Genomic DNA, 17,170 nt, shown 5'->3' with positions numbered 1-17,170 from the left:
TATTGTGATGCCATTCTAGTTTCACAGATGTGGTTGCGCCTTAAGGATTTACTGCTTATTATAAAAATAGTAATTGTTAATCGTCATTCAAAATCCAAAGTTATGGTTTGGCACTCTAAGGTTAGATGTATCATACCTGTTCAAAACAAAACAGGATCTTTGCTGTTCCTAAGAGAGAAAAGCTTTCACTAGCAAGAGTTGAGCCAGAAGTTTTATTCTTGTGAAATATGTTTACTAAGGGTAAACAATGTCATTATTTTTATCTTTGTTAGCTAGACTACACAGACAGAATTCAGTTTTATTAGAATTGCCCTTGCTCTAGTTTGTGTAAACACTAAAGAAATAGGAGCTAAAATGCTTGTGTGCAAGGTTTCACATACAAGTGCCACTGTGGCCCCTTGAGAAATTAATTTTTTACCAGTGCTTTTTCTGTGCAGCAAACAATGTGGCAAATCAGCCTCTGCAGGAAGGTGGATCATAGGAAATTTCTGTTCTATAAATTAGTTTCCAACTTTATAGAACAGAACGGGAAATCACATGGAGGAACACTCATTCATATCACAGAAACATGACTATGCAGTGATTTGCCTCCCCTGCCTGTGAGAATCTATGGGTCATTGCCAAGAGAAAGATGAGACATGAGACCGAGCAATGCAGAAGAGCTGAAGGCCGCTATTGAAGCACCCTGGTCTTCCATAACACCTCAGCAGTGCCACAGGCCGATAGCATCCATGCCACGCCACATTGAGGCAGTAATTGATGCAAAAGGGGCCCAAACCAAGTACTGAGTACATATGCATGCTTCTACTTTTCAGAGGTCCAATATTGTTCTATTTGCAATCCTTGTTTTGTTGATTTCGTTTAATATTCTAATTTTCTGAGATTGTGAATTTGGGGTTTTCATCAGCTTTATGCCATAATCATCACAATTATAACGAATAAAGGCTTGACATCTCTTGCTTTGCATGTCATGAGTCTATCTCATGTTAGTTTCACCTTTTAAGTTGAATTCCTGAAATAAATGTACTTTTCCACGATATTCTAATTTTTTGAGTATCACCTGTATACTTATCTTACAGTTCACTCTCATCTATTCATCTGGTATATTTGGCAGTAATTACATTTTCTAATTACAAGAGGATCCTACACTCAAAATATAAAATCCATACTTTTTTTTTCATTTGATGGAAACTAATAGAAAGTGCATGCAAAGTTTTCTCACTTACTCTGTATCCCATCATGGTCTTTGATGGGACTTTTGAGAAGTAATACTTCTGAAAATATCAGAATCTGTCCAGGTAAACATGTACAAAAACAGGTGCCAAAATGTATTTCTGATTCAATACATTGTTACTGTTTTTTAAAATGTTAATGCTTTTAATTAAAAGTATCTCTTTCTTCACATACCATGGAATAGGTCTTTAGTCAAACTTTAAAACGTATCCTTAAACCTTCACTAAGTCTGCCTCCCACACCTTCAGGTTCCCTTTAAAAGCTTGTTTAGACTGTTCTCTGGCGTAGTGTTTCCTTGGCCTAATTTGTATAGGCCTTCAAACCTAGTCTTCGTTACTCCGGAGATGTTTCTCTTACTAAATACTACTGGAAGAGATTGCTCAAAGATATATTACAAAAATATTTTTGATGTAGATACAAGCTTGCCTTTACACATTGCACAAATGTTTCCTTGGCAAAATGTGCTAATGCTGAAGAATATGGAAGCGGCGCCATTATGAAGAACAGGGCTAATGCAATTTTATACTTAAAAAACACCCAAACCAGTATACCTGAATGAGTGTCTCTACCCCCATCGTTCTGCCCAGACACTGAGGTCCAGCTCTGAAGGCCTTCTGGCGGTTCCCTCACTGCAAGAAGCAAAGCTACAGGGAACCAGGCAGAGGGCCTTCTCAGTAGTGGCGCCCGCCCTGTGGATGTCAGATGTCAAAGAGATTAACAACTACCTGACATTTAGAAGACATCTGAAGGCAGCCCTGTTTAGGGAAGTTTTTAATGCGACATTTTAATGTATTTTTAATCTCTGTTGGAAGCCGCCCAGAGTGGCTGGGGAAACCCAGCCAGATGGGTGGAATACAAATAAATTATCATCATCATCATCATCATCATATACCTTCTAGATCTCAAAATATTTTTGAAATGCAGGAGAGCATTACAGCCAGTTTGCCATGTAGAATGGGGGGGGGGGGATGACGACTGCTGTTTGTGGGACAAGTTTAAAGACCCCTGGATTAAGTTGATCAGTTCTTTTGATCCTGACATCAGGAAGTTTCATAGCTCTCCTTAGACATGAGCGGTTTTCAGCACACACAAGGCGACTTTTCCTTTATAGCAACAACACCCTCAAAATCATCTGAACCATCTGAAAAGTCATTCTTTTGGTGTGAGAGGTGGCTGCTATGGAAGGAAAATAAAACTGCTCAAGTGCTTGTGACTCACTAGACCCTGGTCTTTATCAGTAACTGATCTCTTTTGTACCATCGGCTAGGAAAATGTAGCTGTTGTTCAGGCAGGATGGCAGCAACCACCCACACCTTACCTGTCCCTTGTCTTACTGGTAGCAGTGGAGTCCAGGGAATAATTACTTTCTTCTTTACACTAAAAACCATTTATTCCATTTAACTATTTTGTACAAACATCTGGCTTTGTTTATTATTGAGGAAATACGAACAGCATAATTCCTAAAAGTGAATGCTGTAGAACAGTTTTTTTGTGGGGGGACACACTGGACCAATCTTGAGTCATAATCAATAATCAATATACAGTATACTCCTCCTATAATACTTTAGCTTCCTGAGCTTTAGAACAGGTTTATGTACAGATTTTAACACCCTATAAACGTCAAATTTAGGTCTCAAAAGTGCAACAAATAAGCTTTTGAAAAACTCATTACTAGTAATTTTTACACACAATTTTTTTCTAAAGTGATTTAATAAGCATTTTCTATATACAATTCAACTATGTAGCTGTACTGCTGTGTCTTCACATGTCGTACCTTACATCCTATTGTATGTAACCTTAACCTGCAATTCCATGGGATAAATAGCTGAGTATAACACGGCCTAGGTAGCGTCAGTAACTCCACGAGTCTACAAGAAAAGTGATCTTCCACCCTTTACAAATTGTACTTCAGTCTGTAAGGTCAATTGCAGTTCCTAAAGTTAGTTTAAATATGGACATTTATCAGAGTAAAGTCTGAGCTACAGCATCTGAATATCAGTTAACTATATTCAGTTTCTACATACATTTAGGTAGACGCTGTCTCAAAAGGGGGAAAGAAAACTAAATGTTTTTTTTTAATGGACAAGTGTGTCAGAACACCTTCAGTCTCCCCTCTTAAATGTTCATTTTAGAAACCAACATTAAGTAGTACATGAGTTTTCTAGAACACATTAAAAACTACAAATTAGCTTATATGATTAAGCTGCAACATGGTATGCTCAAAATGTAAGGTGCATTTTCATGTGCCCTGCCTTCTTCAGAGACTACCATGTGGGCATCATGTCTGGAAACCAAACTCTACCAAGATGTTTTGACACTTCCCAATGAATCTGCTCCAAGCTATACTTCTGGTCAGGAATCAAGACTTCCTCCATTATAGACAACTGAGACAGGCGACCACCACACATCTTAACAAACTCCACAAAGGCACTGCAGGAGACTTCACACTCCCCAAGGCCAATAGCTGACAGATTCTTACAGCGCTCTGCAATGCAAATCAACTCTTCATCCAGTGGCCGTAATCCATTGGCACACACCACCAGTTCAACCAAGCGAGGACACGTCATCCCAACCCGGCCAAGCACTTCTTTGCTTACTGATCTCCCAAAATAAAGGTGAGTGACTGGTATTTCGTATCGGAAGAATAGATCAAACTCTTCTTCGTATAAGAAAAAATACATGACTAAGTTCACTTTGGGAGAATGTTTGATGAAAGCATCCCAACTGCTCTTCTCAATTGTGTGGAAGTGCGTCTGTCCAGGGTTTTCACTGACTACATCAATGCGCAAGTGTTCTAATCTGACGTGTTTTTCAGAAGACAAAGCAAGGAGGAGCTCATCGCTTAGCAGGTGGTAGTTCAATGCCAGCTCACGTAAACCATGACATTGATCAGCCACACACAGGATACCTTGAGAAGAAAATGTTAGAATGTGAATTCACTTCCAAAATGTCTCATCATCATCATCATCAGTAGTAGTATACTGCCCTTCATCTGAAAATCACAGGGCTGTACACAACATTTATACCATGACTCAGCATGACATGCAAATACAGATTTTTGAAACAGCTGTAATTGATTGGGACAATGGGACAACTGACTCCTAACACACAGTGGCCAAGTCTATACATGCGTATGTCAGTTTATTAAGCCAGGTTATACATGAGCCAAGTGGCCCCATCCCTCCATGGTACAATTCAACACTGCCTGGGGTCATTAACCAGCATCTATTATGTCACACCACCCTATCCTTACGTGCTTCTCAGAGGGCCACAATTCAGAACTTCCTGAACTAATCATAGTCTCCCAATACACCCAAGTGAGAAACTATGGAAAACACGATCAGAATAAACTGGGATCATAAATCACGTTTTGAAATTGCTGTAAGATCCGTTTGTTCTGACCCTGCTAACCGTAGTTTGACACTTAGAATATACTAGGAATCTATTATTAACCCAGAAACTGTTGGACAGCAGTGCACTGAAAATGAAAGAGGAACAGAGTAGTGTGAACATACGGGCACAAGGCTCATTCATATCTTGCCTTGGAGATGCATGTCTGAATTGAAGCAACACTAAAGCCAGAATGGTCATTTTACTTATTCAATAGGACAGTAGTATTTCCATTGGTTATGTGAGCTTCTGCTGCAAACCACTGAACACCAAAACAGTTTAAGATTCAGTTAAGGCAGCTTAAACCTACCAAAATAAACAATTAAAACCCCCCCACAAGTATTTCCTTTGTTATTTCTCCAGAGTCACCCACTGAGTTAACAATAATTACTTTACATAGTATATGTAAGTCAAACAATTATGATATAACTGAATGTACTAAGGAAAAATATGTGCTAATAATTCTGACATGGAGTGGACAGTAAAAAACTTATTTAAGATAATAACACTTAGAATATCTAAGAGTAGGCCCACCTGCTGGAGAAACATGAGGACAACTGTTCATCTTCAATAGTTTCAGAGTATCACTGTTGTTAGCCACTAGGACCTTAAGAGATGGATCATCTACTGGTGTATCATTTATCTTAAGTGAAGAAAGTGATTTGGAGTTTACAAACACCACAGTCAGTGCAGAAATAAAGTGTGACTGTAGAAAGGAGAAAAAATAAGAGAAATCAAAAAGGAAACTTTATACCCACAATAGAAAATGTATTTCACCCATGAAGAAAACCTGGACAATGACTCAAAATGTTGAGCAACCAACCTATTTTTCAGCTGCTCCTAAAACAGTACATAGAGATAGGCTAACTCAGTTTATGAATATTTATCACAAGTTCACAGTTTGCCACTCATCTGGAACAACCTAAGATTGCCTCCAGCAAGCACCAAAAAGGCACATTTTAACAATAAGTGTAACTTGTGGCTTGGAAGAAAGCCAAGACTGGTTGTCCCAGATTTACACTGAACTGCCTTTCTTTTGTCTACTGCAAATAATAGACAGGCTTTGCCTCAGTAAGTACAGAGTTCTGCCATAAATTTAACGCATCCAATTCCACTTGTGCCAGCAAACTCCAATCAGTGCAGTTGGGGAAATAGCCAAATTCGTGTCTGATGGCCCTGCTGAATGGCAGAGGTACTGGACTGAGCAGAGGTATCAGCCCAGTGGGTCAGTTGGCCCAGGTGGTCTCCATTTGCCTCCCCTTCACCCCATGGAGTGGTAAGCAAAATCTGGAGGGCGAGGTAATGGTTTCCACTGTGTGAGATCTACTTCTCTGCCTGGGTTTACCCTCTCCAAAGACTCAAAATGGTTATCTTCTGCTCACTGGGAACCCTGGTTCCTTTGTCAGCCTCTCTAAAGACGGCTTCCCAGATCTGTTCACCATGGCCAGCAGATTCTTGCCTCACCCTGGCAACAGCCACTCTTGCCTCACCCTGGCAACAGACACTCATGCTCCTTCCAGGAGTTCACCTCTTTGTTCCCCTTTTACTTGGATGGACCTCCAGCCAGTAGCTTTCCCCTCCCTCAGGCTACCTTCCTCCAGGAGGATTTGAGGCCTTGTCAAGCAGCAGTGCCTGCAGCAATGTCTGGTTTCAGGTGTTTCCTACCTAACTGTTTGATGGGGAGGGGAAGCTGCAGGACTTCCCTGCCTGAAAGCTCCATTCCCTGCCAGCACCTTCTCAAGTTCCTACTGATGAGTCCAAGACCTGTCAACTGGGGCCCTGGCTCTCTTAAGTAGGAAACACAGGGTGCAGCAAGGCCGTTCCTGGCAGCCTTTAACACAGAACAAAACTTGCAATTGCTCACTTTCATCCACGATGCAACAACCAACACAGTGACAGAAAGAAACAGGGCGTGGGCTGATGGAGCACGCTGCATGGTTTGAAAAGGTCTGAAATAGGATTGTCACAAAGGCAAAAAGCTTTTCACAGCACATACAGGAACTGACAAATTCATAATTTGTTGTTTGAACAGCTTCCCTTCTAACAACATAGTTTTTCAGTAGGATCAATACCTTTGGCAAATCCATGAAGCTTGGTCGAGCAGTGGAAATTAGTCCAAGTGTTTTTAAAGAGCAGTTCACAAGTTGTGATAAGATATCACAAGCTGCTTCAGCCGATTCCTTGCTGCTGTCCACCTTAAAAAGGAAACAAACACAAAATGGATGCAAATATCACTCCAAACACTGAAAAACTCTCTAAGCTGTTTTATAAAACATTCATACTCTACTTCTTCAAGGACTTACATACTTTTGCTCTTATTAACTTTGTTGCTGCTACAAAAGATCAGACGAGAAAAGTAACTCCATTTTAGGGCACACATATGTTAAATGTTAGGTAAAGGATTCCAGCTATTAGCTGTCTCTAATAATTATCAGTTATAGATACAAATAGTTACTAATTACTAATTAGCTGTCATTCTTAAGAAGGTACAAATGAGACATGCAACAAGAAAGATCATGTTCTACAGTTCCAACTCAGCCATTCTCTGCAAGAAGGGCACTCCACCCCAAACACCTGTCTTCCATTTTTCTTTTCAAACCATTTCCAATAAAACATGACATCATACTGAATAGTGAGCATGTTCACTCCTATCTGACATTCTATTTTTGTGAGGGAGCAATAACTTCCCCTTAGGTTTTAAAAAATACTTCTACAAACATTAAGAGTTCTCCCAAACAGGCTGGTATTTTCTTCTTGGTTTCTCAGTGTTTGTTTTGCTACAATCCCGGCAGCACTTGCTACTTGAAATTTTCTGTTGGGAGGAATAAATGGCAACCAGCCAACAAAAAACAAAAATTCTTACAGTTAATCTAACATGGGTTTATGACATAATCTTTATTCATAGGCCCTAAGAACTACACCGGAGACCTGCTGAGATGAATACTTTCAGGAATAATTATTATTTTACATATTTGGCATTTTGTAGAGGAGGGAAGTCTATTTGGAGGTACCATGAAACCAACGTTGTGTGAACCATCACAGTAGTATGGTTCATATGTAGCACCAAACCACAGTTTGGCATTAGGCTCATACATTGCAATTTCTTCTCTTTCCTCTCATTGTGCAATCCAAATGGCAAGATAGACTTGTGCTTGCTGTCCAAATCAAAATGGCAAAAACGGTTTGTTTTTATGGCTTGGAGGATAAACTGAAATCTTATTAATTTGCCAGTATTAAGTGTAATGAAAAACTATGTTAGCCAGGATATATCTAAGTGCAGGGAAAATGGAATGTGCAAACCCATGGCTCATGTAATGCCAAACCATGGTTTCAAGGTAAGTGTAAAATCATTCCCCATCTGCCTGCTGTGGGTAGCTGTTCTTTCAGCCTACTCATTATCAGTTGATCGTTTGCAGTCATGCTCAGGCATGCTTCACAGCACTATGATTAAGATTGTAAACCTCTTGAAGAATTCTTAGTTGAGAAATCATCTAGCTTCAAACAGGTGGACTAATCATTCAACATTTTTTCACAGCAGCAAAATGCCAACAGGTTATTTTATAATAATTTGTTTAACTATAAAATTACAAATGAAAGCTTTGGCTCATCATTAGAAAGAATAGCCATCTTAAAACGTTTTTCATTCCTCCTTACCGTATTGTACCCAAACCAAAGTAGCTTCCAAAAATAAGTGTGCCCTTAATTCATAGACAAAACTACTGCTTAAGTTGATTAATCTATTAATTAAAATGGTTAATTTGCTGCCTAATTATAACACATTTCTCCCAGGACTCATGAGAAATCTCCTTCGAAATGTCAGTGGCTACCTGATGTTGAACAGAGAAACATAAACAGTAAAAAAACAGGTCTGAATATGCTTTGTAATGCAGTTTTCTTAACATCATTACGGACAGTCAATAAACTTTTATCTGTTTTATAGGATATGAATTTTGTGTTACTGAAATACTGTTCAACAAAACATTCAACCTTTAGTGTGACATGAACAACCAGGATTGAGTTTCTGTGAGCCTCAGGTTCACATGCTCCTCCTCTCCTCTCCACCTATGTAGTTGGGAGAAGTTCAGAGGCTTTTGCTTAATTGCAGTTTGTTGTGTTGTTTGAACTAACAAAAAGGTGGTTCACATTAAATGCAGCTATAGTTACTGACATTGGCTTGATTAAACCACCCATAGAAACGAATGTGAACTCTTGCCTGGTGTCACACTGATGCACAACCATCCCAAGCCCATCCTTATTCAAATACCCTGATGAAGAATACTAATACATGGGCTCATATAACCACATCTCACATACAAGTGCATCTTTCTGAATGTGACTAGATCTCTTTTTTTTTTTTAACCCCTCTCAGGACACCATATCATTCTGAAGGAAAGCAAAACAAGGAAGACAAACATTATCATAACAGGATGCATTCCCTATAATGAACACAGCGATATTTTAGGGGGGGGGGACCTCCTGTCAGTTTAACTTAAATATAAGAAGATGCTATAAATCGTGAGAGAATTAACAGACTGCAGTCATTTTCAAAGCAAACTTGTAATACGAGTCTAGCAACATGGACAGCATGAAGGGAAGTTAGTCATGGACAAATTATTCTCAGGAGATTTTAGTCGTGCCCTGGGCTCACTCAGAAGGAAGGGCAGGATATAAATGGAATGAATGAATAAATAAATAAATAATCAATTCACACACACAAAAGCTTGTAATTATCTCTTACAGTTTCCTGGCATTCATGGGTTTTTCAGTCTAATTTGCATGAATTAAAATGAGTGTCTTGCATTTCTAATCCTTAACTTGGAACCTACCCTTTAATCTTTGACCACAATGGGACTTTCTTGTTTTAGCTTCTCCTTTGCAGATCCCTAAAAATCTGCCACTAAGAACTAAGAAACATCTTCAGAACAGAGCAGCACAGAAAGAAGTAAAAATTGCAGCCCTCGTGGAACAGCACCTTTTAAACCAAACCCATGTTCTTCATTTTACAATGGCAACTGCATTAGTGCTTTTCCTCAGTAGAACTGCCCTCTTTCCCCGCTAAGGGAGCAGAGTAAAGCAAGTTGGGGGTCGAGACTTAATGCCAGGTGAACCAGAACCATCTACAATCTATTGTTTGAGGGAAGACCGTAGGACATTTCTGTTGTGATGAGCGGCAGTGCACTAGGACTAGCGCCAGAGATGGAAGGAACAACTATCTCTGTGCTGAAACAGCAACATTAATTTTAAGTCCCTGCAACTTGAAATCTCTCTTTGGAGACTCTCTGAAGCAGGTGTTCAGGGGTGTTGAATAGAGAAAATTAAATTCCTACTGCGCCAGTGGAACCCTGCTGGTGCAGTATCAGTTATAACTCACAAGTTTTTCTTGTTAAACATTGGCACAGCATACATCAGGATTAGTTTTTACCATGCTTGAAATTAGCATTTTCAGGTAGACACTTCATAACTCACTGTAGAGCTATATACCACATTAACTGGATACTGTTAGCTTATTTGATTCAAATAATAACATAAATGCAGATGTAAAGCTAGAAATCCCCCTTCTGCGTTCACTTAGTTTGCCTTGCTCGCTACAAAGGTAAGCTCTAAAATTCAATCTCAGTTTCTATTTTAGGTACCAAATGACGAACATGCAGGTTCAGAATGAGGTTCCTTTTAGACCCTATCACTGCAGGAAATATTGCTACTTACAAAACATGCTTCAAAGATTTTCATTGTTATAGTAATGGTTTGTTTTCTCCTATTTTCCTAACTAATGCCAATTAACTGGCCAGACAGGTAGCTGGCTGGAAATGTTGCAGATATGTGCAGTTGGGGGAAAGCCAGCAATTTATGAAGTATTCAACTGTCTTTTTAAAAAAGTTATAAAACTGTTACCTTGAAGCTGACATATTGTAGATGATTGGAATGTCTTTTAATAATTTGCTTGATGAGTTCTGGATGAGTAGCCTTTAAGTAAGATGTAGCTGGTTGATTCAGTTCAAATTCAAAGTATCTCCATAATTCAGGCATGTGGAACACTTTGTTCCACACACGGCAGACTTGGGATGCGTGAGCTCGATCAAGAAGAGGCAAATACTGGAACACTTGCAGTAGAACATCTGGAATGAGGCTCCCCCAGTCAGGGCCCTGAAATACTCCAGCAGATTCTTCATCTGTAATTTTCACTTTTTTGCCATCTGCTGTATTCTCATCTGATAAATGATTGCTGGTCTTGCTGTTTTTTCTGCCTCGTTTCATTCTATCAAGGGAAACACATTTCAGAATATATTAGCTCTACAAGTTAAACAGCATTTTCAAAAGACAACAAGATCTCTCTTTACTAAAGCCTTCAAAATTAAGTAAGACCTGAAAGCAAAACATCCAGAGGTGTGGAATAATTTCTTTTTTTTCCATGTTAGGAACATTGATTTGGAATAGTTTTTTATAATGCCATCTTCTCAAACGAGACTCTCACAATGAAACTACAGCTTTTGAAAGGTACTATGACAGACAATATACAGACAGTACTGGTCTTTTTCCATATCACTTTAATCATACTTAATATAAAATGTTTTAAATGTGAACGTGCAGTACGTTAGTTCACGCTGCTGAAATAATGTGAGCTTCTGCTGCACTGCTGGGAATCATGTCATGATCTGGCAGAGCATTACGTCTGAATCTGAGCATGTGGATTGTTTTCCAAAAACAAACCATGAGTGGTACCCAAGAAGAAGTTTTTGTTCCCCCCCCTGCTTTATTGTTCATCATCACATCTGTACAACGTAAACATTCATTCATTATTATCCATAAATCAAAATTGTCAAACATCACTACAACAGCAGCTACAAACTCTCTAACAATAAATTTTCTTCATCAACCTGTGACTTACCATCCTTCCATATTTCTTCCATTTTAATAAACTTAACTACTTAATTATTGAAAAAGTATTAAAGCTCATGTACATTTTCCTTTAACATAATTATTCAGAGGCTACTCAAAGGCTACAACCGTGTTCAGGTCATGGCAACTGTTTTTTAAATGTTTCTTAAAAGGTTTGCAGCTTGAAATAAACTCTGGTTTAGACTTATCATTGATCTTTTCAGAAAGATTATCTAGCTCAGCGTATTCTACTAACTTCAATATCCATTTGGTTCTAGTTGGAATTATGTCACTCTTCCAATGTTTTGCTATTAAGTATTCTCGCCACGACAGTAGCGTATAAAAAAATAATACCTTGCATTTCTGGGGATATCAAAGCCTGTTATACCAAGTAGGAATGACTCTGGGTTTTTTTAAAGGTTTATATTTAACATTTTTTAAATTTCAAAGTAAATGTCATTCCAATAGGGTTTGATTTTTTTTACATACCCTGTTCTCCACATCTCCAGCATGTATTTGGGACATGTTTAAACATTTTATCAAGTTTGCAAGGAGTCAGATACCAACGGTATAACATCTTTTGGAAATTCTCCCTTAAAGTGTAGCATGCTGTGAATCTCCAGTTGACTTTCCAAAGGTTTTCCCATTGAGACATCTCTATATTGTGATCAAAGTCTTGGGGCCATTTGATCATGGCTGATTTAACCTCCTCCTCCTCCTTGTCTTGTTCAGATATAATGCTAAGCCAGCCATGGCTTGATTCCCAAAAGGAGTTGGGAGTGAAGCACCTGCAATTTTGGCAATGTGCAGTGTCACAGTATGTTCACATTTAAACAATAGTTTATCTTAACTATAATTTAAAGTGATGTGTGAATCCTATCATTTATTCTTACTTTATGTTGCTCTTGAAGCTTCTATAAAATCAGTAAAAGGCATAGGATCAGCTAAGGAGGCACATTTCTGTTGCAGGCTTCAGATATGGGATTTCAGAACGTATATGGGACTGACTATCTATGTTACATATCACACAGTGGAAGGTGAGGTGAAACAGAGTATTTTCATACTCAGGCCATTACACCATTTTTGCAGCTACCTGATGTAGCAGGAAGAGGTTTTACTATTCTTAACATAGCAACAGAACATTTTTCAGTTTATCATTATTGTGCTATTTCGAAAAATCATTGTCTAATTAAGCTGGCTGAAATATGTGTAAAGCAGTAATTCATAGAATGTTTGTTTATGGCAGCACCAGTATGTCACCCTAAGCAGTTATTTGGTGGCACCAAAAGTCTTAAGATCAGACTACAAAAATATCAAATGAAAAATTAATTTGGGTGTATAACTACATAGTTACAATACAATTGTACTGAGAATGACACTATTCAATCAACACTTTTAAAAGGGGTGGACTAGCCCTTAGTGTGCTTTGAATACACCTATCTCAGTTCTAGAAAACATGACTAGAATTTTGAGGTTGTTAATCATCTTTGACACTAAAAAGCTTTAAGAACTAGCCGACTTTTATTGAGTTTGCTGTGTTGTACTTATTATTCTGGAGGAGACTCTTGAGAGTCCCATGGGCTGCAAGAAGATTATCCATTCTGAAGGAAATCAGCCCTGAGTGCTCACTGGAAGGACAGATCCTGAAGCTGAGGCTCCAATACTTTGGCCACCTCATGAGAAGACTCCCTGGAAAAGACCCTGATGTTGGGAAAGATGGAGGGTACAAGGAGAAGGGGACGACAGAGGGCGAGATGGTTGGACAGTGTTCTCGAAGCTACCAACACGAGTCTGACCAAACTGCGAGAGGCAGTGGAAGACAGGAGTGCCTGGCGTGCTCTGGTCCATGGGGTCACGAAGAGTCGAACACGACTAAACAACAACAACAACTTATTATTCTACCCAACAAACTGTCTTGGGCAGCTACAAATAAATAATTCAAGGCAGTGCAGAGAACTACTGTCAAGAAAAAGGAAGAGAAACTCCACAGGGTGCAGACACCTAAAGAGATATCAAGGATTACTACCTGTATACAAATATTTCTAAAACTACAGCAGTCACCACGTTGAAACTTACTTCTAACAAAATCGAAAATTCTTTCTAGTAGCACCTTAGAGACCAACTGAGTTTGTTCCTGGTATGAGCTTACGTGTGCATGCACACTTCTTCAGATACACTGAAACAGAAGTCACCAGATCCTTAAATATAGTGGGGGAGTGGGGAGGGGTATTACTCAGAAGGGTGGTGGGAATGGGTGATAGGCTGATAAGTGTGGAAAACCTGTTGAGGACTCTAAACGGCTGCAATTAGTCTTGCAGGGAAAGGCAAGGGGTGAGATGGCTAAAGATGGCTTTGTTATGTATAATGAGATAAGAATCCAATGTCTTTGTTCAAACCAGGTTTCTCCATGGTTTTAAGTTTGGTGATTAGTTGCAATTCAGCCACTTCTCTTTCCAGTCTATTTCTGAAATTTCTTTGTATTAAGACAGCTACTTTGAGATCTTTTATAGAATGTCCTGGGAGATTGAAGTGTTCTCCTACTGGTTTCTCTGTCTTGTGATTCCTGATATCAGATTTATGTCCATTTATCCTTTGGCGTAGGGTTTGGCCTGTTTGTCCAATATAGAGAGCTGAAGGGCACTGTTGGCATTTGATTGCATACACAATGTTGGAAGATGAGCAATTAAATAGTCCTGAGATGGTGTGTTTGATGTTGTTGGGACCAGTAATGGTGTTATCCGGGTTTATGTGGCAGCAAAGTTGGCATCTGGGTTTATTGCAGGCACTGGTACCAGTGTCCATGTTGAGTCCTGTTTTTGTATTATTGTGGGTGAGGAGCTGTTTGAGATTGGGTGGCTGTTTGTATGCGATGAAGGGTCTTCCTCCCAGAGCTTGAGCTCATACCAGGAACAAACTCAGTTGGTCTCTAAGGTGCTACTAGAAAGAATTTTCGATTTTGTTTTGACTATGGCAGACCAACACGGCTACCCACCTGTAACTGAAACTTAGAAGTGTTTTTTATATATATCGTAACTTTACTGATACTGTGCATTGGCATTTAGGTGCTTCAACTTTCTTCTGGTCACTCTTCATTTCCTTTAAAAAGTTTAAACAAAAAAAAAAAATTCCTTCCAGTAGCACCTTAGAGACCAACTAAGTTTGTTCTTGGTATGAGAACATCTGAATATCTGAAGAAGTGTGCATGCACACGAAAGCTCATACCAAGAACAAACTTAGTTGGTTTCTAAGGTGCTACTGGAAGGATTTTTTTTTTTTTTACTATGGCAGACGAACACGGCTACCTACCTGTAACTTTAAAGTTTGTAATGGATAATGTGCACCATACAGTACATTTACAAATATGACGTTGCCTCTTAGCTGTGCAGCTGGCAGAGTAGGTATGTATCATAGGTGTAGCAAAGTATGTGTTGTGCTGGTGGAGGGAGGGGGAGAGAAAAGTTTGGCAGAAGTGTTTTTAAGGCCTTACAATACGCTTCAATGAGGCCCAGCATCTTAGTTTGGCAACATTAGTAGTAAAACACATCTCTGTGCAGAGCTGTTTAAAGGGTTTAAAAAAGAGAATACTTTGTTTACGGAACAGCTTTCCTTCTGAAAACCAGCCTAAAATTTTTATGTTACTGCAGGGCAATGTGGTTTTTGGTGCTTGTTTCCTTTTACATCTGGATATAATTTAACCCACAACTTACGGGTGCAGCTACTGGGTCTGAGCTGAAGGGGGGGAGTGACACAGACAGAAACAACTGGGATAGCTAAATTGGTAGAGCATATCCTTAATCTCAGGGTTGTGGGTTCAAGCCTCACATTGGGCAAAAAGAGTCCTGAACAGCAGGGCATTGGGCTAGATTTCCAACTGATTCTATGAATGACAGCAGGAGCTGGAGAGAGGCAAGCAAACCCCCTAGGGGTGGGAAGATGCGAATGATTTTTAGACTGGGGGCAGGGTTAAGGTTTGGTTTATTTGCTAATTAGTGGGTCAGAGTATTCCTTTCTCCATTATTTGAGAATTGTTAATGTTGTTTGCTACTAGTTATACTCCCCTCCCCTCCTCCACAAATGATATGCTGTAAATATTAATGTATTATATGATTCCAACCTCCTTTTCCCCTATGGTACCTGTATTATGTATGGCCAAAAAAAAACAACCTTGCTGTTGGTTGCTTGGAGACCTTTGGGTGAAAAGCACCTAGTAAGCTGTTTATTTGTTATTACTGCTATTATTATCAAAAACATTTTTTTTATTTTACGGTTTTGTCTTGAGGTTTGTTTGCTGGGGTTTTTTTTTTTTAATCAATCGACGTATAACTCCCTCCCATCAGATGTCACCTTTAAGAAAACACCTGAAGGGAAACTTTTCAATTCTTCATGTTTTCTTATGTTTTTTATTTATGTTGGAAGCTGCCCGGAGTAGCTGGTGCAAATAAATTATGATGATGATGTTCACTATTACTATCATCATCGTCGTCGTCACCTTAAACGGAATAAATAAATGGAATAAATAACACAAAACCCAGCGCATAGCGGCCACGTTTGCGTGGAATTGGAGGGGCGAAGGGGGCGTTTCTCTCCCTTCACGGCAGCGCAACTACCAGGGGCGCCCAGAAACCCCCACCCCGGCCCGGCCCTCCCATCCCACCCGGCCCGCCGGGGTCACCTGTCGGAGGCAGCTCCCGTCCTCCGCGTCGCTTATCCGGGGCCTCTCAGTCCTTCCTGCCGCCGCCGCCTCCTCCGCCGCCTCCTCCTCATCAGCGGCCCCGCCAGTCACAAGCGGGGGGCCTCGCCAAGAAGCCACCAGGCGGCCCGGCTCGCCCCGCTCTGGTAGGCAGCTGAGGGACAACAGCCAACCGCTGCCCGCCCGCCCGCCTTGTTTACTTCAAAATGGCGGCGCTCGTTTGACACTGAGACGGGGCTGGCCCTCGACCGCGCATGTGCTGAATGGGTGGGGTTTGCGCTTGCGGCCCCGCCCTCCTCTCCCACTACAGCGCTCGCTCGCTCTTTCCCTCTCTCTGTCGCCCAAACGCAGACGGCCGTAGAGGGAGGTTTCCTAGAACGTCCCCCGACGGCGCTTTCTAGACGTTCTCGGCGCTATCACGTCGCCGTCCGTTTCCGAAACGCGGGTCCCCGGCTGTGGTTGGACTACAACTCCCGTCATCCCTTAACGGCTGGTCCCGCTTGCATAGGCATGATGGGAGTTGTAGTCTAACCGCAGCTGGTTTGAGGAATAACTGGCGAGAGGGGAACGGCGAGAGGGAGCGAGAAAGGGGGCAGCTGCTTTATTATCATTATCATTACAAAGTGATAATCATGTGAAGGAGACTGCAATGTCCCTGTTAGTTTCCGTGAAAGAATTGTGGGGATTTTTAAAATTCTCATTTTGATAATCTGTGTGTGTGTGGGATATTAAGTTAAAAAAGAAAGAAATAGAACCAAGATCTACAGAGCCCTATCCCACTGGTAGCTGGTAACATTTTGGCTATGCAGTTCTTAACCTTGATGCTTCCACCACAAAATATGGCTTGCACGGTACTTTAAGAAAAGCGTGCCAGGACACATGTGCAGAGTGCTGTTACTTGTCTCCTCTTTTTCTTTTTCTTTTTAAATCAGTTATTCTCTGCAACATCAATGGAAGAGCTTTCACGTATGAGGGACCAAG

The 17,170-nt window shown here is 40.3% G+C and overlaps 1 protein-coding gene across 2 annotated transcripts; it reads right to left on the bottom strand.

Annotated features, from left to right (window-relative positions):
- Positions 1–2,604: 2,604 nt before the first annotated feature.
- On the bottom strand, positions 2,605–16,310 carry FBXL3 (F-box and leucine rich repeat protein 3). Of its 2 annotated transcripts, none has more exons than XM_033147938.1 (5): positions 16,172–16,310; positions 10,516–10,879; positions 6,696–6,818; positions 5,158–5,266; positions 2,605–4,141 (listed from the first exon to the last, which is right to left on the bottom strand). In XM_033147938.1, the coding sequence occupies exons 2-5, from the start codon at positions 10,876–10,878 to the stop codon at positions 3,498–3,500; spliced, it is 1,239 nt and encodes a 412-aa protein (XP_033003829.1). In that variant the 5' UTR covers position 10,879; positions 16,172–16,310; the 3' UTR covers positions 2,605–3,497. The 2 variants fall into 2 exon arrangements, with proteins under 2 accessions (XP_033003829.1, XP_033003827.1); XM_033147936.1 differs by having other exon boundaries at positions 5,158–5,329; positions 16,172–16,304.
- Between the last annotated feature and the right edge of the window lie 860 nt (positions 16,311–17,170).

Source organism: Lacerta agilis, chromosome 4 (genome assembly GCF_009819535.1).
Source record: "Lacerta agilis isolate rLacAgi1 chromosome 4, rLacAgi1.pri, whole genome shotgun sequence".
NCBI classification, from domain to species: domain Eukaryota; kingdom Metazoa; phylum Chordata; class Lepidosauria; order Squamata; family Lacertidae; genus Lacerta; species Lacerta agilis.
Note: the sequence above shows the minus strand (reverse complement) of the source record. Positions and strands in the feature narration are given on the sequence as shown.